Source organism: Misgurnus anguillicaudatus, chromosome 25, assembly GCF_027580225.2.
Source record: "Misgurnus anguillicaudatus chromosome 25, ASM2758022v2, whole genome shotgun sequence".
Taxonomy (NCBI): Eukaryota; Metazoa; Chordata; class Actinopteri; order Cypriniformes; family Cobitidae; genus Misgurnus; species Misgurnus anguillicaudatus.
The window spans coordinates 29,181,367-29,205,503 of NC_073361.2; the positions used below are offsets into that span (position 1 = coordinate 29,181,367).

General features: G+C 34.1%; 1 protein-coding gene across 2 annotated transcripts in view; it reads right to left on the reverse strand.

The window, feature by feature from the left end:
* Nucleotides 1–24,137, reverse strand: part of sntg1 (syntrophin, gamma 1) — a 78,961-nt gene that overhangs the window by 2,787 nt on the left and 52,037 nt on the right. For both annotated transcript variants that reach the window (XM_055182063.2, XM_055182062.2), the window contains exons 14-17: nt 23,838–23,954; nt 16,917–16,988; nt 14,285–14,437; nt 13,523–13,615 (exon numbers count right to left, since the gene is read on the reverse strand). In XM_055182063.2, coding sequence (XP_055038038.1) covers nt 13,523–13,615; nt 14,285–14,437; nt 16,917–16,988; nt 23,838–23,954 — 435 coding nt within the window. The remainder of the gene's footprint in view (nt 1–13,522; nt 13,616–14,284; nt 14,438–16,916; nt 16,989–23,837; nt 23,955–24,137) is intronic.

Below are 24,137 nucleotides of genomic sequence, written 5' to 3' on the forward strand. Positions count from 1 at the left end.
TTAAGGGTCTAATGTGTAACTTTCAGATACTAGGGTGTACAATTAAAGTACTCATGTGTAACTTTGAGGTACTAATAGGTACCTAACTTTGAGATACTGATGTTTAACTGTGAGGTACTAATGTGTAACTTTGAGATACCAGGGTGTACCTTAAAGGTACTCATGTGTAACTTTGAGGTACTAATAGGTACCTTTTGAGGTACTAATTTGTAAATTTGAGATACTGATGTTTAACTTTGAGGTACTAATGTGTAACTTTGAGGTACTAATTTGTAACTTTGAGATACTAATATTTAATTTTGAGGCACTTATGTGTTACTTTGAGGTACTAATGTGTAACTTTAAGGGTCTAATGTGTAACTTTGAGGTACTGATGTGTAGCTTCAAGGTACTGATGTGTGCGTTTGAGGTACAGATGTGTGCATTTGAAGTACTGATGTGTAACTTTAAGGGTCTAATGTGTAACTTTCAGATACTAGGGTGTACCATTAAAGTACTCATGTGTAACTTTGAGGTACTAATAGGTACCTAACTTTGAGATACTGATGTTTAACTGTGAGGTACTAATGTGTAACTTTGAGATACCAGGGTGTACCTTAAAGGTACTCATGTGTAACTTTGAGGTACTAATAGGTACCTTTTGAGGTACTAATTTGTAAATTTGAGATACTGATGTTTAACTTTGAGGTACTAATGTGTAACTTTGAGGTACTAATTTGTAACTTTGAGATACTAATATTTAATTTTGAGGCACTTATGTGTTACTTTGAGGTACTAATGTGTAACTTTGAGATACAAATATTTAAGTTTGAGGTACTAATGTGTAACTTTGAGGTACTAATGTGTAACTTTGAGGTACTAATGTGTAACTTTGAGATACTAATATTTAAGTTTGAGGCACTATTGTGTAACTTTCAGATACAAATATTTAATTTTGAGGCACTTATGTGTACCTTTGAGGTACTAATGTGTAACTTTGAGATACTAATATTTAAGTTTGAGGCACTATTGTGTAACTTTCAGATACTAATATTTAATTTTGAGGCACTTATGTGTTACTTTGAGGTACTAATGTGTAACTTTGAGATACAAATATTTAATTTTGAGGTACTAATGTGTAACTTTGAGGTACTAATGTGTAACTTTGAGATATTAATATTTTAGTTTGAGGCACTATTGTGTAACTTTCAGATACTAATATTTAATTTTGAGGCACTTATGTGTTACTTTGAGGTACTAATGTGTAACTTTGAAATACTAATATTTAAGTTTGAGGCACTATTGTGTAACTTTCAGATACTAATATTTAATTTTGAGGCACTTATGTGTACCTTTGAGGTACTAATGTGTAACTTTGAGATACTAATATTTAAGTTTGAGGCACTATTGTGTAACTTTCAGATACTAATATTTAATTTTGAGGCACGTATGTGTTACTTTGAGGTACTAATGTGTAACTTTGAGATACAAATATTTAATTTTGAGGTACTAATGTGTAACTTTGAGGTACTAATGTGTAACTTTGAGATACTAATATTTAAGTTTGAGGCACTATTGTGTAACTTTCAGATACTAATATTTAATTTTGAGGCACTTATGTGTTACTTTGAGGTACTAATGTGTAACTTTGAGATACAAATATTTAATTTTGAGGTACTAATGTGTAACTTTGAGGTACTAATGTGTAACTTTGAGATATTAATATTTTAGTTTGAGGCACTATTGTGTAACTTTCAGATACTAATATTTAATTTTGAGGCACTTATGTGTTACTTTGAGGTACTAATGTGTAACTTTGAAATACTAATATTTAAGTTTGAGGCACTATTGTGTAACTTTCAGATACTAATATTTAATTTTGAGGCACTTATGTGTACCTTTGAGGTACTAATGTGTAACTTTGAGATACTAATATTTAAGTTTGAGGCACTATTGTGTAACTTTCAGATACTAATATTTAATTTTGAGGCACGTATGTGTTACTTTGAGGTACTAATGTGTAACTTTGAGATACAAATATTTAATTTTGAGGTACTAATGTGTAACTTTGAGGTACTAATGTGTAACTTTGAGATACTAATATTTAAGTTTGAGGCACTATTGTGTAACTTTCAGATACTAATATTTAATTTTGAGGCACTTATGTGTTACTTTGAGGTACTAATGTGTAACTTTGAGATACAAATATTTAATTTTGAGGTACTAATGTATAACTTTGAGGTACTAATTTGTAACTTTGAGATACTAATATTTAATTTTGAGGCACTTATGTGTTACTTTGAGGTACTAATGTGTAACTTTAAGGGTCTAATGTGTAACTTTGAGGTACTGATGTGTAGCTTCAAGGTACTGATGTGTGCGTTTGAGGTACAGATGTGTGCATTTGAAGTACTGATGTGTAACTTTAAGGGTCTAATGTGTAACTTTCAGATACTAGGGTGTACCATTAAAGTACTCATGTGTAACTTTGAGGTACTAATAGGTACCTAACTTTGAGATACTGATGTTTAACTGTGAGGTACTAATGTGTAACTTTGAGATACCAGGGTGTACCTTAAAGGTACTCATGTGTAACTTTGAGGTACTAATAGGTACCTTTTGAGGTACTAATTTGTAAATTTGAGATACTGATGTTTAACTTTGAGGTACTAATGTGTAACTTTGAGGTACTAATTTGTAACTTTGAGATACTAATATTTAATTTTGAGGCACTTATGTGTTACTTTGAGGTACTAATGTGTAACTTTAAGGGTCTAATGTGTAACTTTGAGGTACTGATGTGTAGCTTCAAGGTACTGATGTGTGCGTTTGAGGTACAGATGTGTGCATTTGAAGTACTGATGTGTAACTTTAAGGGTCTAATGTGTAACTTTCAGATACTAGGGTGTACCATTAAAGTACTCATGTGTAACTTTGAGGTACTAATAGGTACCTAACTTTGAGATACTGATGTTTAACTGTGAGGTACTAATGTGTAACTTTGAGATACCAGGGTGTACCTTAAAGGTACTCATGTGTAACTTTGAGGTACTAATAGGTACCTTTTGAGGTACTAATTTGTAAATTTGAGATACTGATGTTTAACTTTGAGGTACTAATGTGTAACTTTGAGGTACTAATTTGTAACTTTGAGATACTAATATTTAATTTTGAGGCACTTATGTGTTACTTTGAGGTACTAATGTGTAACTTTAAGGGTCTAATGTGTAACTTTGAGGTACTGATGTGTAGCTTCAAGGTACTGATGTGTGCGTTTGAGGTACAGATGTGTGCATTTGAAGTACTGATGTGTAACTTTAAGGGTCTAATGTGTAACTTTCAGATACTAGGGTGTACAATTAAAGTACTCATGTGTAACTTTGAGGTACTAATAGGTACCTAACTTTGAGATACTGATGTTTAACTGTGAGGTACTAATGTGTAACTTTGAGATACCAGGGTGTACCTTAAAGGTACTCATGTGTAACTTTGAGGTACTAATAGGTACCTTTTGAGGTACTAATTTGTAAATTTGAGATACTGATGTTTAACTTTGAGGTACTAATGTGTAACTTTGAGGTACTAATTTGTAACTTTGAGATACTAATATTTAATTTTGAGGCACTTATGTGTTACTTTGAGGTACTAATGTGTAACTTTAAGGGTCTAATGTGTAACTTTGAGGTACTGATGTGTAGCTTCAAGGTACTGATGTGTGCGTTTGAGGTACAGATGTGTGCATTTGAAGTACTGATGTGTAACTTTAAGGGTCTAATGTGTAACTTTCAGATACTAGGGTGTACCATTAAAGTACTCATGTGTAACTTTGAGGTACTAATAGGTACCTAACTTTGAGATACTGATGTTTAACTGTGAGGTACTAATGTGTAACTTTGAGATACCAGGGTGTACCTTAAAGGTACTCATGTGTAACTTTGAGGTACTAATAGGTACCTTTTGAGGTACTAATTTGTAAATTTGAGATACTGATGTTTAACTTTGAGGTACTAATGTGTAACTTTGAGGTACTAATTTGTAACTTTGAGATACTAATATTTAATTTTGAGGCACTTATGTGTTACTTTGAGGTACTAATGTGTAACTTTGAGATACAAATATTTAAGTTTGAGGTACTAATGTGTAACTTTGAGGTACTAATGTGTAACTTTGAGGTACTAATGTGTAACTTTGAGATACTAATATTTAAGTTTGAGGCACTATTGTGTAACTTTCAGATACAAATATTTAATTTTGAGGCACTTATGTGTACCTTTGAGGTACTAATGTGTAACTTTGAGATACTAATATTTAAGTTTGAGGCACTATTGTGTAACTTTCAGATACTAATATTTAATTTTGAGGCACTTATGTGTTACTTTGAGGTACTAATGTGTAACTTTGAGATACAAATATTTAATTTTGAGGTACTAATGTGTAACTTTGAGGTACTAATGTGTAACTTTGAGATATTAATATTTTAGTTTGAGGCACTATTGTGTAACTTTCAGATACTAATATTTAATTTTGAGGCACTTATGTGTTACTTTGAGGTACTAATGTGTAACTTTGAAATACTAATATTTAAGTTTGAGGCACTATTGTGTAACTTTCAGATACTAATATTTAATTTTGAGGCACTTATGTGTACCTTTGAGGTACTAATGTGTAACTTTGAGATACTAATATTTAAGTTTGAGGCACTATTGTGTAACTTTCAGATACTAATATTTAATTTTGAGGCACGTATGTGTTACTTTGAGGTACTAATGTGTAACTTTGAGATACAAATATTTAATTTTGAGGTACTAATGTGTAACTTTGAGGTACTAATGTGTAACTTTGAGATACTAATATTTAAGTTTGAGGCACTATTGTGTAACTTTCAGATACTAATATTTAATTTTGAGGCACTTATGTGTTACTTTGAGGTACTAATGTGTAACTTTGAGATACAAATATTTAATTTTGAGGTACTAATGTGTAACTTTGAGGTACTAATGTGTAACTTTGAGATATTAATATTTTAGTTTGAGGTACTAATGTGTAACTTTGAGATACAAATATTTAAGTTTGAGGAACTAATGTATAACTTTGAGGTGCTAATGTGTACCTTTGAGGTACTAATGTGTAACTTTGAGATACTAATATTTAAGTTTGAGGCACTATTGTGTAACTTTCAGATACTAATATTTAATTTTGAGGCACTTATGTGTTACTTTGAGGTACTAATGTGTAACTTTGAGATACAAATATTTAATTTTGAGGTACTAATGTGTAACTTTGAGGTACTAATGTGTAACTTTGAGATATTAATATTTTAGTTTGAGGCACTATTGTGTAACTTTCAGATACTAATATTTAATTTTGAGGCACTTATGTGTTACTTTGAGGTACTAATGTGTAACTTTGAAATACTAATATTTAAGTTTGAGGCACTATTGTGTAACTTTCAGATACTAATATTTAATTTTGAGGCACTTATGTGTACCTTTGAGGTACTAATGTGTAACTTTGAGATACTAATATTTAAGTTTGAGGCACTATTGTGTAACTTTCAGATACTAATATTTAATTTTGAGGCACTTATGTGTACCTTTGAGGTACTAATGTGTAACTTTGAGATACTAATATTTAAGTTTGAGGCACTATTGTGTAACTTTCAGATACTAATATTTAATTTTGAGGCACTTATGTGTTACTTTGAGGTACTAATGTGTAACTTTGAGATACAAATATTTAATTTTGAGGTACTAATGTGTAACTTTGAGGTACTAATGTGTAACTTTGAGATACTAATATTTAAGTTTGAGGCACTATTGTGTAACTTTCAGATACTAATATTTAAGTTTGAGGCACTATTGTGTAACTTTCAGATACTAATATTTAATTTTGAGGCACTTATGTGTTACTTTGAGGTACTAATGTGTAACTTTGAGATACAAATATTTAATTTTGAGGTACTAATGTGTAACTTTGAGGTACTAATGTGTAACTTTGAGATACTAATATTTAAGTTTGAGGCACTATTGTGTAACTTTCAGATACTAATATTTAATTTTGAGGCACTTATGTGTTACTTTGAGGTACTAATGTGTAACTTTGAGATACAAATATTTAATTTTGAGGTACTAATGTGTAACTTTGAGATATTAATATTTTAGTTTGAGGTACTAATGTGTAACTTTGAGATACAAATATTTAAGTTTGAGGAACTAATGTATAACTTTGAGGTGCTAATGTGTAACTTTGAGGTACTAATGTGTAACTTTGAGATACTAATATTTAAGTTTGAGGTACTCATGTGTAACTTTGAGATACAAATATTTAAGTTTGAGGTACTAATGTATAACTTTGAGGTGCTAATGTGTAACTTTGAGGTACTAATGTGTAACTTTGAGATACTAATATTTAATTTTGAAGCACTTATGTGTTACTTTGAGGTACTAATGTGTAACTTTGAGATACAAATATTAAAGTTTGAGGTACTAATGTGTAACTTTGAGGTGCTAATGTGTAACTTTGAGATACTAATATTTAAGTTTGAGGTACTAATGTGTAACTTTGAGGTACTAATTTGTAACTTTGAGATACTAATATTTAATTTTGAGGCACTTATGTGTTACTTTGAGGTACTAATGTGTAACTTTGAGATACAAATATTTAAGTTTGAGGTACTAATGTATAACTTTGAGGTGCTAATGTGTAACTTTGAGGTTCTAATGTGTAACTTTGAGGTACTATTGTGTAACTTTCAGATGCTAATATTTAATTTTGAGGCACTTATGTGTTACTTTGAGGTACTAATGTGTAACTTTGAGATACAAATATTTAATTTTGAGGTACTAATGTATAACTTTGAGGTACTAATGTGTAACTTTGAGATACTAATATTTAAGTTTGAGGCCCTATTGTGTAACTTTCAGATACTAATATTTAATTTTGAGGCACTTATGTGTTACTTTGAGGTACTAATGTGTAACTTTGAGATACAAATATTTAATTTTGAGGTACTAATGTATAACTTTGAGGTACTAATGTGTAACTTTGAGATACTAATATTTAAGTTTGAGGCACTATTGTGTAACTTTCAGATACTAATATTTAATTTTGAGGCACTTATGTGTTACTTTGAGGTACTAATGTGTAACTTTGAGATACAAATATTTAAGTTTGAGGTACTAATGTATAACTTTGAGGTACTAATGTGTAACTTTGAGATACTAATATTTAAGTTTGAGGCACTATTGTGTAACTTTCAGATACTAATATTTAATTTTGAGGCACTTATGTGTTACTTTGAGGTACTAATGTGTAACTTTGAGGTACTAATGTGTAACTTTGAGATATTAATATTTAAGTTTGAGGCACTATTGTGTAACTTTCAGATACTAATATTTAATTTTGAGGCACTTATGTGTTACTTTGAGGTACTAATGTGTAACTTTGAGATACAAATATTTAATTTTGAGGTACTAATGTGTAACTTTGAGGTACTAATGTGTAACTTTGAGATATTAATATTTTAGTTTGAGGTACTAATGTGTAACTTTGAGATACAAATATTTAAGTTTGAGGAACTAATGTATAACTTTGAGGTGCTAATGTGTAACTTTGAGGTACTAATGTGTAACTTTGAGATACTAATATTTAAGTTTGAGGTACTCATGTGTAACTTTGAGATACAAATATTTAAGTTTGAGGTACTAATGTATAACTTTGAGGTGCTAATGTGTAACTTTGAGGTACTAATGTGTAACTTTGAGATACAAATATTTAATTTTGAAGTACTAATGTGTACCTTTGAGGTACTAATGTGTAACTTTGAGATACTAATATTTAAGTTTGAGGCACTATTGTGTAACTTTCAGATACTAATATTTAATTTTGAGGCACTTATGTGTAACTTTGAGGTACTAATGTGTAACTTTGAGATATTAATATTTAAGTTTGAGGCACTATTGTGTAACTTTCAGATACTAATATTTAATTTTGAGGCACTTATGTGTTACTTTGAGGTACTAATGTGTAACTTTGAGATACAAATATTTAATTTTGAGGTACTAATGTGTAACTTTGAGGTACTAATGTGTAACTTTGAGATATTAATATTTTAGTTTGAGGTACTAATGTGTAACTTTGAGATACAAATATTTAAGTTTGAGGAACTAATGTATAACTTTGAGGTGCTAATGTGTAACTTTGAGGTACTAATGTGTAACTTTGAGATACTAATATTTAAGTTTGAGGTACTCATGTGTAACTTTGAGATACAAATATTTAAGTTTGAGGTACTAATGTATAACTTTGAGGTGCTAATGTGTAACTTTGAGGTACTAATGTGTAACTTTGAGATACAAATATTTAATTTTGAAGTACTAATGTGTACCTTTGAGGTTCTAATGTGTAACTTTGAGATACTAATATTTAAGTTTGAGGCACTATTGTGTAACTTTCAGATACTAATATTTAATTTTGAGGCACTTATGTGTTACTTTGAGGTACTAATGTGTAACTTTGAGGTACTAATGTGTAACTTTGAGATATTAATATTTAAGTTTGAGGCACTATTGTGTAACTTTCAGATACTAATATTTAATTTTGAGGCACTTATGTGTTACTTTGAGGTACTAATGTGTAACTTTGAGATACAAATATTTAATTTTGAAGTACTAATGTGTAACTTTGAGGTACTAATGTGTAACTTTGAGATATTAATATTTTAGTTTGAGGTACTATTGTGTAACTTTGAGATACTAATATTTAGGTTTGAGGTACTAATGTGTAACTTTTAGGTGCTAATGTGTAACTTTGAGATACTAATGTGTAACTTTGAGATACTAATATTTAAGTTTGAGGTACTATTGTGTAACTTTGAGATACTAAGATTTAGGTTTGAGTTACTAATGTGTAACTTTTAGGTGCTAATGTGTAACTTTGAGATACTAATGTGTAACTTTGAGATACTAATATTTAATTTTGAGGCACTTATGTGTTACTTTGAGGTACTAATGTGTAACTTTGAGATACAAATATTAAAGTTTGAGGTACTAATGTGTAACTTTGAGGTACTAATGTGTAACTTTGAGATACTAATATTTAAGTTTGAGGTACTAATGTGTAACTTTGAGGTACTAATTTGTAACTTTGAGATACAAATATTTAAGTTTGAGGTACTAATGTATAACTTTGAGGTGCTAATGTGTAACTTTGAGGTTCTAATGTGTAACTTTGAGGTACTATTGTGTAACTTTCAGATGCTAATATTTAATTTTGAGGCACTTATGTGTTACTTTGAGGTACTAATGTGTAACTTTGAGATACAAATATTTAATTTTGAGGTACTAATGTGTAACTTTGAGGTACTAATGTGTAACTTTGAGATACTAATATTTAAGTTTGAGGCACTATTGTGTAACTTTCAGATACTAATATTTAATTTTGAGGCACTTATGTGTTACTTTGAGGTACTAATGTGTAACTTTGAGATACAAATATTTAATTTTGAAGTACTAATGTGTACCTTTGAGGTACTAATGTGTAACTTTGAGATACTAATATTTAAGTTTGAGGCACTATTGTGTAACTTTCAGATACTAATATTTAATTTTGAGGCACTTATGTGTTACTTTGAGGTACTAATGTGTAACTTTGAGGTACTAATGTGTAACTTTGAGATATTAATATTTAAGTTTGAGGCACTATTGTGTAACTTTCAGATACTAATATTTAATTTTGAGGCACTTATGTGTTACTTTGAGGTACTAATGTGTAACTTTGAGATACAAATATTTAATTTTGAGGTACTAATGTGTAACTTTGAGGTACTAATGTGTAACTTTGAGATACTAATATTTAAGTTTGAGGCACTATTGTGTAACTTTCAGATACTAATATTTAATTTTGAGGCACTTATGTGTTACTTTGAGGTACTAATGTGTAACTTTGAGATACAAATATTTAATTTTGAAGTACTAATGTGTAACTTTGAGGTACTAATGTGTAACTTTGAGATACAAATATTTAAGTTTGAGGTACTAATGTATAACTTTGAGGTGCTAATGTGTACCTTTGAGGTACTAATGTGTAACTTTGAGATACTAATATTTAAGTTTGAGGCACTATTGTGTAACTTTCAGATACTAATATTTAATTTTGAGGCACTTATGTGTTACTTTGAGGTACTAATGTGTAACTTTGAGGTACTAATGTGTAACTTTGAGATATTAATATTTAAGTTTGAGGCACTATTGTGTAACTTTCAGATACTAATATTTAATTTTGAGGCACTTATGTGTTACTTTGAGGTACTAATGTGTAACTTTGAGATAAAAATATTTAAGTTTGAGGTACTAATGTGTAACTTTGAGGTGCTAATGTGTAACTTTGAGGTGCTAATATTTAAGTTTGAGGTGCTAATGTGTAACTTTGAGAGACTAATATTTAAGTTTGAAGTGCTAATGTGTAACTTTGAGATACTAATATTTAAGTTTGAAGTGCTAATGTGTAACTTTGAGATACAAATATTTAAGTTTGAGGTACTAATGTGTAACTTTGAGGTGCTAATGTGTAACTTTGAGATACTAATATTTAAGTTTGAGGTACTAATGTGTAACTTTGAGGTGCTAATGTGTAACTTTAAAATACTAATGTGTAACTTTGAGGTACTAATATTTAGGTTTGAGGTGCTAATGTGTAACTTTGAGGTGCTAATGTGTAACTTTCAGATACTAATATTTAATTTTGAGGTACTTATGTGTTACTTTGAGGTACTAATGTGTAACTTTGAGGTACTAATGTGTAACTTTGAGATATTAATATTTAAGTTTGAGGCACTATTGTGTAACTTTCAGATACTAATATTTAATTTTGAGGCACTTATGTGTTACTTTGAGGTACTAATGTGTAACTTTGAGGTACTAATGTGTAACTTTGAGATACAAATATTTAAGTTTGAGGTACTAATGTATAACTTTGAGGTACTAATGTGTACCTTTGAGGTACTAATGTGTAACTTTGAGATAGTAATATTTAAGTTTGAGGCACTATTGTGTAACTTTCAGATACTAATATTTAATTTTGAGGCACTTATGTGTTACTTTGAGGTACTAATGTGTAACTTTGAGGTACTAATGTGTAACTTTGAGATATTAATATTTAAGTTTGAGGCACTATTGTGTAACTTTCAGATACTAATATTTAATTTTGAGGCACTTATGTGTTACTTTGAGGTACTAATGTGTAACTTTGAGATAAAAATATTTAAGTTTGAGGTACTAATGTGTAACTTTGAGGTGCTAATGTGTAACTTTGAGGTGCTAATATTTAAGTTTGAGGTGCTAATGTGTAACTTTGAGAGACTAATATTTAAGTTTGAAGTGCTAATGTGTAACTTTGAGATACTAATATTTAAGTTTGAAGTGCTAATGTGTAACTTTGAGATACAAATATTTAAGTTTGAGGTACTAATGTGTAACTTTGAGGTGCTAATGTGTAACTTTGAGATACTAATATTTAAGTTTGAGGTACTAATGTGTAACTTTGAGGTGCTAATGTGTAACTTTAAAATACTAATGTGTAACTTTGAGGTACTAATATTTAGGTTTGAGGTGCTAATGTGTAACTTTGAGGTGCTAATGTGTAACTTTCAGATACTAATATTTAATTTTGAGGTACTTATGTGTTACTTTGAGGTACTAATGTGTAACTTTGAGGTACTAATGTGTAACTTTGAGATATTAATATTTAAGTTTGAGGCACTATTGTGTAACTTTCAGATACTAATATTTAATTTTGAGGCACTTATGTGTTACTTTGAGGTACTAATGTGTAACTTTGAGATAAAAATATTTAAGTTTGAGGTACTAATGTGTAACTTTGAGGTGCTAATGTGTAACTTTGAGGTGCTAATATTTAAGTTTGAGGTGCTAATGTGTAACTTTGAGAGACTAATATTTAAGTTTGAAGTGCTAATGTGTAACTTTGAGATACAAATATTTAAGTTTGAGGTACTAATGTGTAACTTTGAGGTGCTAATGTGTAACTTTAAAATACTAATGTGTAACTTTGAGATACTAATATTTAAGTTTGAAGTGCTAATGTGTAACTTTGAGATACAAATATTTAAGTTTGAGGTACTAATGTGTAACTTTGAGGTGCTAATGTGTAACTTTAAAATACTAATGTGTAACTTTGAGGTACTAATATTTAGGTTTGAGGTGCTAATGTGTAACTTTGAGGTGCTAATGTGTAACTTTAAGATACCAATGTGTAACTTTGAGGTACTAATGTGTAACTTTGAGAGACTAATATTTAAGTTTGAGGTGCTAATGTGTAACTTTGAGATACTAATATTTAAGTTTGAGGTGCTAATGTGTAACTTTGAGATACTAATATTTAAGTTTGAGGTACTAGTGTGTAACTTTGAGGAACTAATGTGTAACTTTGAGGAACTAATATGGTAACTTTTAGGTACTAGTAAGTACCTTTAAGGTACTCATTTGTAACTGAGATACCAAACTTTCATATACTATGAGATACTAAATTGCACGTTTTGGTACCAATATGTACAGTACCTCTGGGGTACTAATATGAACTCTTTAGGTGAAAAGGTGTACATCACAGTGACAGCTGGGGACATTTTTTGACCACATTTTCTGACAGTGTGTATATATACAGATGTACCATTGTTTACAGAAGTTGTCCTTTTACAGAAGTCTGCGCTGGGGGAAAAGCAAGTTATAGTTTATGATGTCTACTATCAGCTGAAACATGACATTTGTCACATCAATTAAAAAACTGGGGAGGATGTTAATAATTTACATTTCAAATAATACACAAAAAATGCATGAATAAGACAAAACAGTTTACTAATGGCTTAACCCATTCACATATATTTTAAGCTTTCTCAAAAAACAATGTGACATAAATGATGCATAATTTGCTAGATTCAGAGCCCGATACAGTATTTACTCTGAGATAATGTTGTGACAAAAATGCACCGTACATCACAGCACACAACAGCTATAACTATTTACAAATCATCCAGTTAGCAGGTACGTTTTATATATTTAATTACAATACAGCTGAAAGTTATATTTTTAACTTAAAGGTGCAGTGTGTACATTTTAGTGGCATCTAGTGGTGAGGTTGCAAATTGCAACCAATGGCTCAGTTAACTGCTCACCCATCGCTTTTAAAAAGCATAGAGAAGCTACGGTAGCCACCACCAGACAAACATGTCATCTTCGGAGACAGCTTCGTAAAAAAAGTTTGTCCGTTAAGGGCTTCTGTAGAAACATGGCGGCACAAAATGGCGGCTTCCATGTAAGGGGACCCTCTATATGTAGATAAAAACGTCTCATTTTAAGGTAATAAAAACCTAAAGGTTCATTATGAAAGGTCTTTATACACCCCTGATTATATAGTTATAAAATTAATTGTTTTGTATATTATTTTGCATTTCTGTCAAGAGATCCTTCTCAAAATTACACACTGCACCTTTAATTTGTTTTTCACAACACTCATACAGCACCCCTAGACTCACCTTCGACGCAGCATCGAAGCACACAAAGCCCATGTTAAAATCGATGGTTAGTCCCATGAGATGACTGTCCACTATGCAAGCGTATGTTTTACACTAAAAAAGAAATATTTGGAAACATTAATGAGGCAATTTAGCAGAAACAAACATCTTTATCTCTTAAATGTTTAATTAGGACATAAAGTGTTGTGCGTAATTATTTGGGGGAAAAATAACACAAGCATCATCAGGGTAAGGACACATTTGTTTGGTTTAGTGGGACAAATTGCACCACCCTGTTTCCTAATGTGGAGAAGTTGCATAAAATCCTTTGAATTTATGTAAAACAACCTTTCACATTTTTACACAAGTATAATCTAGAATGAGACCTTGTAAACAATAGTGTATTTGTCCACAACGTTTCTTCGTGTTGAGATAAGTACTGAATAACAAATCACATTTAAACTCTTTTAGCACAATGCACATCACACTAAGGTTGTTTTGTTCATAAGCCAGCCAGCATTGTCTAGCAAGTGCCATTTTTTTTTCACAATCTTATCCATGCTCTGCCGGTTCTATTTATCGTGCCAAAAAGACAGATATCTCGCTGAGCTAGACACAACATCGCCGCTGATATTCCCTCATTTCATTTCTCCCACTTTCATTTCATTTCGCTCCGATTCATTTCATTTCAGAGTTTCATTTAGTCTTTCTGAGTGAAACTTAATTAGAATGAGTCTGAATGAGGTTAACTGTGCTTGAAGCTGACCCGGGGGATTTCGGTACCTGTATTCTCTCCACTTCGAAGAACGTTGCCATCTGAAAGGCTTTCTCCCAGACAAGCAGGTCGCAGTCCAGCTCCACGCTGAAGAAGATGTCCTCCCCTGAGTCCGTCTGGACACTGAAGCAGTGTTTCCGTTTGTCCACCAACTCGATATCCTGCCATCCATCCACAGAAAACGTTAGGTTGGAAAATTAGTCTAAAAATAGTGCATGTTTCTTTTAAGAGTATGAATTAGAAAAGTTGAGGACCCCCATAACCTTTTATATTTGGGATGCAGCCATTTTGTAGTGAAATCCAAAACCACAGAGTGGACATTATTGAGTTCAATCCCATGATGCACCACAAAAACAAGTGTATTACTGATATATAGATGGTTTCATCGGACACAAGTTCATCGTAGCCAACTACTGTCGTAAGTGTCGTAGTTACTGACAATTTGGTGTTTCCCGAAACCACAGTTCAAACGAACACTCGCAATCTGCATCGCAAACTTGTGCGGTTTGAACGATAGCTCTTCACGTGTCGTTAGAAGCATAGTTTCTTGTTATAATAATATGTAGACTTACGTCGATCATGCTTTTAAACAAAATAAACAAAAAACATGTAGTTCTATATTCATCATTCTAAATAATATATCAAATTTTGATTTTACGTCTTTAGGTTTGTAACAGAATTGAAGCACTGCGTTTGAAAACTGCGCATGTGCGCAGAACTACGAGCTTTAAGACCCTGGGGAATCCCTGGGAAGAGTGACGTAAGAGGGAACTTGCGTGTGAATTAAAGGTGCAGTGTGTAACGTTTACGAGGAGCTCTTGACAGAAATACAATATAATATACCTAACTATATTTTCAGTGCTGTATAAAGACCTTACATAATGATCTGTTATGTTTTTATTACCTTAGAATGAGTCGTTTTTATTTACATACACCCCGGGTCCCCTTACATGGAAGTTGCTGTCATGTTTCTACGGTAGCCCTAAATGGACAAACTCATAACTATATTGTCTCAGATGACATGTTTGTCCTTTGGCGGCTACCGTTGCCTCTCTATGCGTTTTGGAAGGGAGAGGTGAGTGGTGGACTGAGCCGTTGGGTGCAATTCACATTATCACCACTAGATGCTATAATCTACACACTGCACCTTTAAATATGTTGAAAATAAAAAACTGATAACTAAATCTCAATAACAAAATCAGTCTTCCGATATATGTTATTTGCCGCAGTAATCTGATATTCAATCGATTTGCACAGATTAATTAGTACTTTACCTTAAAGCGCGAATGTGCGACAAAGTTACTATGCTTTCGGGAAACAGTCATGACAAGGTAGTTAGTTTCTCCAACTATGGTGGTTCAGCAGCGAGTTCCGTCGTTGTTATGGAAAAGCACCCCCGGCTAGTGGCTAAACTGACCTCTGGAACAAACACTTTGTTGAAAATAAAAATGTTTTGGCTTCATAAAGACAATGGGAAAATGGCGCGCATGGATCACCGCTGTGCAAAAAAAACGATTTGGCAGCCAGGCAGAAATTTAAGGATGTGTAGTGTGGCCAACATTGTATACATACATTTTACACAGTAACATTAGCTCGATAAAATGGTTAATAGGCTAATAATATAATATAATATAATATAATTAAGTTTAAGCCACAAAAGTCGCTTGTTTATGTTGTTGCTGTTGAAATCGTCTATACTCAATGGTTAGCCGCTAGAAAAGACCCAACTATTGTAGTGGCGGCTCCTGATAGCTCTACCGAGGGGCGCAAATGAGACGTTTAGCGTTGCCGTAGGAAACGCGCAAGTTGAAAAATGTGAACTTTGGTGGAAAAACTCGCCACGTTAACCAATCAGGAGCTTGCTCTAGTAGTGACGTGATTTTTTTCAGGTAGCGAGCAAAGGCGCAGAAGCCCCTCCCATGACGCAAATTTCCGCGTGAATGTCTCAATGACTAGAATTTCACACGTGGCTTTCACGCGCGAATGAAGCAAGTAAACTTAAAATGTTCAAGCGGCAAACTAGACGCGGTAGACATGAATTTGACTCCCCAAATGCGGCTAGTGTGAACCCACAGTTAGACGCGACTGGAGCAGCCACTTATTTTGACAAGCCACATGATGCACACAGGTTCGCTCAATGCGCCGAACACATATTTTGAAATTAGGAACCGCACACATGACGGCCACATACATGTTGTGACGAACTTCGCATCGTGCGCCCTCGAAGAAAGAAGTCACTGGTCGCCACTGATCTATTGTAAGACTCGCAGTGAATTTTTTAGGTAAAAGATGACAACCACAATCTATCTGGCACACTTAGGGCCAGATTTACTAATAGCTTGCACCAGCACAAACCATAATTTTGGCGTTAAATAACGACATGATTTACTAAAGACGCGCAGTTGATAATTCGCGCTGGAAAAGTGTGGTCTAGTTATTTTGCGACTGATCTTATTGCATATGCATTTCTAGGAGTTTCCCTTTCAGACGTAAAATTTTTGGGAGGAGATTATTTAAATGATTTATGCAATGCGATTAAATGTTTGTGCGTGTGTTATGACTGGTATTTGTGCGATTATTTAAATAAATTATTATTAAACATAATTTCAATGTAAACATTTACATTTCTTTCACTCATACCTTCAAAATCTTGAACATGATCTCATAGACGGTGAAGGATTTCTCTGCTCTCGTCCAGTCCCATGTGGTGACCTGGAAGAGTTTAGATTTTCTTCAGTCACATCTGTCAACTTTCAATTCAATGAACACAAGATTAGCTTTGGGTCAGTCGCTCCCGCGCTGAACCTGAGAGGGATGATTCAAATGCGAAGCAAGGTAAACAACGTCCTGCTCGCAAATGATGGAAAATAACTCCTGAGATCGCACAGATGAGAATGAGTCACTCTCAATATCCCCTGTAACCTTTAATGCCAAAAGGCCAATGAAGATACATCATGGAGCAGAGAACTCAGAAGTGCTTTCTGTTCAGAGTAAAGTAGCTCAGAGCAGACAACTGAATGTCAGGACACCAGTCAAGTAAACACATGCAGCATATTGTCTGGGATGCTGGAAGACCATCTAAAGGTCCTCGAAGGCATTGTTACAGATAAACTGATATGCCGTTCTTGGAAGAGTGCATTAACTTTCAGCTAACAACTCCCTGTTGGGTTTAGAGAAGCATGAATTTCTGTGCAGGTCTAAGTTGGTCTATTTCTGATTTGGTGACCATTTCAAAGGCACGGGTTTGCTTCCTGTAAAGATAAAAATGGTTTCGCTGATGGACAAGCACACCAATGCTGTTCACCAACCAAATATAATCTGATTCATATGTGACCCTGGACCACAAAACCAAGTCCTACGGGTATACTTGTAGCAATACATTCTATGAATCAAAATAATGTGCCAAAAATATTAGGATATTATGTAAAGATCATGTTCCATGAAGATATTTTATAAATTTCAATCCCAAATATTAAAACTGTTTTTGTGAGTGAATGCAGTGATAAGGACTTAATTTGGACAACTTTAATGGTGATTTTCTTAATATCTAGATTTTTTTGTACAAATTTTGTCCTATCCTAACAGACCGTACATTAATGGAAAGCTTATTTATTCCACTTATGAACTTTCAGATGATATATAATCTAGATTTTAAAAAATTGACAATTATGTGGTCCAGGGTAACATATATTAAAAAATACAATAGAAATAGTGTATACGTAAAATGTATGGTTCCTCAGTAAAAGTTTATTTTATTTCTTTGGCATTTTATATATATATATATATATATATATATATATATATATATATATATATATATATATATATGAAGAGTTTGGTTCCAAAACACAATAAATCCATTTTGACTAATTTGGGTAAAATGTGTTTTCTATACCAAGAAAGTGACAAGATGAAAACCACTATTTTTTTGCTACAAACTTTCACATAGCATCTTTAGGTTATAATAACATAAAAATTTCTAATCCATAATTTGATTTTTAAAGATTTATTATAAAAACTGATAATTTTTTTAACAAAATGCAATAAATCCATGATTTTTTTCCAAAATACTATAAAATACTATTAAATCAATATATAAATGTGGATTCATCTTTGCCATGTTATATTTATTTAGTTGACTAGTGGTATACACTGATTAAAAAATAAACATTAATGGCATTTATCAAAACACTTACTTTGTCATATTAAGAACACTGTCATTGCTGCTGTTCGATTTTCGTTGACTTCTAGTAAAATAATGGAAAGTTTTTCATAAGATCCCCTCAATGTGTTAGCATGACAGAAGCTTGATGCTGTCGTGTGAGAACAAGCAACAGCCGACATTTTTCCGTCTCCCGAGTGCCTCTCGTGCAAATGATTAGATTTTGATGGCTTACGTTTCTATCCCGCTACAGAAAACCACCACAGGTTTATCAATGCCATCAAAGTATTATTTTGTTTTTGTTTGTTTGTTGTTCACAAAGTACAAAGTAGATGAGAAAAACTAAAATTCTGTGTGTATTCAACATGCCGCTATTGTTAACAATGCGTGGAATGGTGCGCTGTGATTTGTTGAGCGGATTTATTGCATTCTGCAAAAAAGGAGGAGTGTCGTTTATTGCGTTTTGGGAAAAAATGTAGAAAAGATGACAGAATAACATGGCAGATATTGGACTTTGCATAAAAATTAAGAATTTACATATTAATACTGACCTGATTCTGTCACGTACTCTAACTCTACTAATACAAATGATAACTAGGAAACAGGATTCTATATATATATACTCTGGAACTTTATTCAATACACAACGATGACGAGGAACAGCTTCAAACACACATGCACATTCAACGACTGACCCGGGAAAGACACATGAGGGCAGAATATAAAGGGTGAGCAAACTAATTAAACACAGGTGTAAGAACTTAACTAATAATCAAACAGGTGAGACTAATAATGATGAAATGAGATAACAAACTAACTAAACATGATGATTAACAATGAACAGAACTAAATGCAACACAAAACCCTGACAGTACGCCCCCCCTCCCAAGGCGCGTCCCGCGCCGTAACTAAAACACCGAAGTGGAGGGAGGGAGGGAGTCTAAAACAAAAATGAAGGAGGCATTAGGCAGGGGTCTGGAGCAGGCCCCAGAGACCGAATGGGATGAAGCCCCAGGGTGGAGTCGCTGGTGGGAGGAGCCAGGGTGGAGTATTGTTCTGACTACCCACCCTGGGGACGGACAACGGCGATGACGGCACTTGGAGGATCCAGGGTGGAGCCGTGCGAGCAGAGAACCCGGGGGGAGCCAAAGAACCGGAGGGGCGGGGCAGAGCTGGTGGGTCTCCCGACTGAGATGTAGGAGGTGGACCGGAGCTACGAGGCGGAGCCAGAGCAGAGGAACCCAAAGGTGAACGCCCGTAGGAGGGAGGAGCCCAACGAGCTGGAAGGGTGGAGTGAGGGACACTTGGGGAGCGAGGAAACCCCGGAGGCGAGGACGGGACGACGACCGACCAGGGCGGAGCCGGAGTGGTGACGATGCCTGGTGACGTCGCTGTAGAGACGGGAGCCGACGAAAGGGAGGGAGGAGAGACCTGAAGTGATGCCACTGGTCTGACGGGATGAGGCGACCTCTTGGTCTCAGGGAGCGGAGGCGGAGAACTGGAGAGCTCCCCGAAAGCAGCTGGCAGAGAGGCACGCCACGGATCAATCGAACCAGCGGCACTGACGCGCTGAGGATGAGCAGGGGCGTGTCGCTGTGATGGCTGCAGGTGCTTCAGACTGGCTGAGGTAGGCAGAGGAGGCGGGAGTGGGAGGTTGGGCGGGTCCAACTGTGACGAGGAGGAGCTGGACGGAACCAGCGGAGCTGACGAAGAAAGGGAAATGTCCATAGCACAGTCCGAAAAAAATTCCCCAAGAGACGTAATATGCTCACCCTCAGCAGCGTGGAGGTGGATGTCTTCCTCGACATCCTCAGCAGCTCCCGCGGCGAATCCCAGACAACTCGGCTCTCGCACCTGGTCGGGAGAGGGATCCGGGATCTCAGCGACGCTGGGCTCAGGGGTTCGCTCTGGCTCACTGGTCGCGTTGCCGGGTTCTCCGCCCGCGGTGGGCTCGAGGTCCGTGGAGGGTGTTGGCGTGTCGGTCTCTGGGGGTGAAGTGGGGCTGGCTGCAAACTCCCCATCGGCGGGGCCGACGGTGAATGGGGAGTTGTTGTGGAACAGCACCCACTCCACATAAGCGGCGAAGTTGTTCTCTGGACCGCCCGCTGGAAGGCGTGCCTTTGACTGCGCGCTCAGGCTGGTCAAAAGAAAGACACAGAGCGCGCTATCAGGGTAGTGAGTCAGGCACGCCAGGTCTAAAAAGTCCTTGATGTGAACTTCCAGCGGACAATGTCCCTGCTCCAGACATAGAATTTTCACAGCCGGGATATCCATGATAAACTAAACTAAAAACCGAAACTGTGAAACGCAAAAACAAAAACTAGCTGGAAACAGGAGGGAACACTAAACGCCACGTAAAACTTTTAGGTCAGTCGTTCTGTCACGTACTCTAACTCTACTAATACAAATGATAACTAGGAAACAGGATTCTATATATATATACTCTGGAACTTTATTCAATACACAACGATGACGAGGAACAGCTTCAAACACACATGCACATTCAACGACTGACCCGGGAAAGACACATGAGGGCAGAATATAAAGGGTGAGCAAACTAATTAAACACAGGTGTAAGAACTTAACTAATAATCAAACAGGTGAGACTAATAATGATGAAATGAGATAACAAACTAACTAAACATGATGATTAACAATGAACAGAACTAAATGCAACACAAAACCCTGACAGATTCAATACTGATTTTGGTGGTAACTCTTTTTTTAAATGGCGTTTTGGAACCAAACTCATCATATATAGCCACAGAAAAAATTATGAGATCAAGATTATTTTCAGTTTTTCTAAATGTACTATTTATAGGTGCGTGTTTAAGTAAACATTTTTCCAAAATAATTTTTTTTCATTCTGCCAACTACCGACAACATTTCTGCCAAGTTCCTAAAAAAAAAACTATTTGCAATGCATTAGTATTTGAAAATAGAAACGGAGAAAACATGGTCCAAATAACAAAAAAGATTATGTTTTCAAATTCAATTCATTTCTCAATAACAAAATGTGATTGTTTTTACATGTACAGTACTGTGCAAAAGTCTTAGGCCACCACCACCAAACTTGTTGTTTTAGAAGTTCTAATGTCCACCCATATTTATTTTTCAATATATTTTCTTAAGATACAAAAATACAGGAAATATGTACAAAAAAAATAAAATGTCTTCTTTAGGCATCGTCTGTGTTTAGTGTGACCTCTCTTGGCACTAAATACATCTTGAGCGTTTTTGAGCAGAATGAAGTAAAAAGACTTTAATTAAAAAAAATTTGAAAATTAGGATTTAATTTTAGAGATCCTGCAGTTTCAAGTGGAAGGGGAGTTTACCCTAAAAACTTGAGACATCAGTTTACATTTTTAATACTATACACATTTCCTGTATTTTCTGGATGTATTCTATTAAAGAGACTGAGAAATAATTATATATGATCACTAACATTGCAAAAACAACAAATCTAATTCTGGCATGGTGGCCTAATACTTTTGCACTGTACTGTATTTTAAAAAAATTCTCAGAAAAATACATTTTATGGAATAATCCTGATTTTTATTCACATCTTTAATGTGTTTTTGTGGTCTTTTAAATTGCTGTTGGGTGACTTTATGTCGCGTATGAGATTTGCTTTTGTTGAAATTCAACAATGGACAGCAATGGTCATAATACATGTAGAAATGATGATTTAAGGCAAAACTGGAGTGGTCTCTTAATCTGCGGCTGTATATGATATATAAAAAAACAGGAAACATTTTATAACAGGCAGGAAAGGACATAAAAATATGAAAAAAATGGCAACATTTAGCAATGAAAACGACTGTGGCAAAGAGCGATAAACTCCAAAAGGTCCTACAAGAATTATGATTCAAGTCATTTCTTAATTTATCCAAATTGCAACGCTACATGTCAGAAATACACAAAAAATGCATGTTAAAAAGTATCATGTCAAGTGTTGATCATTGAGAGCACAGAGCATCTGTTTAAGCCGCTCTCGTATAATAACTCCAGAGAGCTGTTGGACAAACTGCTAAACGCTGTAAGTTCTCTACAATGTCACATCTCGTAATTGGGTTTCACATCCTAAATGTTTGATCTGCCTCCCACTCCACGTTTAAATTACAATTAATAGCAGATTGGATGAAGCTCTTTGATGTTTCGATCACGTCAGGATGGATTCATTAAGTGCCGAATAAAACCACCCCTCACTTCATCAGGACCAAACCATTTGATCTCAAATAAAGGGGGACTCGGGCATCTCTATTTACCATATGTCCATCCAATCATACCAAAAGGGTGGCTGTAACCACAACCTTACGCTTTAAGGATTATATGTATGCTTTATCCCAACTGTTTTTCCAGAATTATAATGGAGGTGTTTAAGTTAATTGCTGATGGTGTCCAGAGATTAGAGTTTATTGAATGGAAGCGTCAGAGCTTCAGGTCATCTGATTTATCTTCAGACGACTGAACAGATTAATGGATTTCATAAAGTCGATACTAACTGAAGAAAGTAATGTGGACACTAACCGCCCAGGGGTAAATATGGATCATTTTTTTTTAAAGGAAAAGCTCTTCCAGAATGTAATGTTTAATGTATTTTATTTACTCTATCTCATGCTGTTCGAAGAGCATGCTGTTGTTTACAAAATGGAACAAAACACAAGGAAAATTTCTAAAACTGTTTATTTATCGAATGATTATTTGTGCATGAAAAATCCCACCACAGCTGTTGTCTATAAGTGTGACTGTGGACCACAAAATCAGTCATAAGGGTCAATATTTTGAAATTGAGATTTATGTATCACCTAAAAAGTTGAATAAATAAGCTTTCCATTGATTTATGATTTGTTAGGATAGGACAATATTTGTAAATCTGAATTAAAATGGGTGCAAAAAAATCTAAATATTGAGAAAATTTGCATTTAAATTTTAAAAATGCAAAATTTAACTGCATTAGCAGTTGTCCAAATTAAGTCCTTAGCACAACATCCACAGACAAAAAAGTTTTTATATATTTATGGTAGACAATTCACAGAGCATGATCTTTACTTAATATAATGATTTTTGGCTTAACAAAAAAAAAAAAACGATAATTTTTACCCATACATTGTTGAATGGTTTTGTGGTCCAGGGTCACATATAGTCTCTCCTTTTGTGTTCCAAAGAAAATATAAGAGGTTTTGAATGACAAAAAAAAGGAAAAGAAACAGATTTTGAATTGTTGTGTGTTCCTAAATGAATAACTAACAAAAACCGTTTCAGCAAAATTTCTCTTAAGCTTTTATCTTATTAGCTTTTTATAGACCATTTTTAGAGTGTTTGTGTCTGCAAGTCAAACAAATATTTTGCACATACACATATGAAATAATAAAAAAAGACTTTAAAGAAGAACTTACCGGAGGTGCTGAGAACTTGAAGAGTGATGAACCCCGTAAGGCAAGAAACTTTGGCGTATACATTCGGTCCTGAACTGAGTCTTGCTCTTTCTCATCCACCCAGCCCATATATATGATCTGAACGACAAATATACAGACAAATTGGTTAATGGGCCTCATTTATCAATCTAACGGTACATTCACACTGGGCGTTAACGCTTGACGGAGGGCAACGTGTTTGAAGCGTGGTCAACAACCAATCACAGTGGCCACAACACATGGCTGGCCCTGCACTAGGTTATTTGCATAATCTGGCAATCT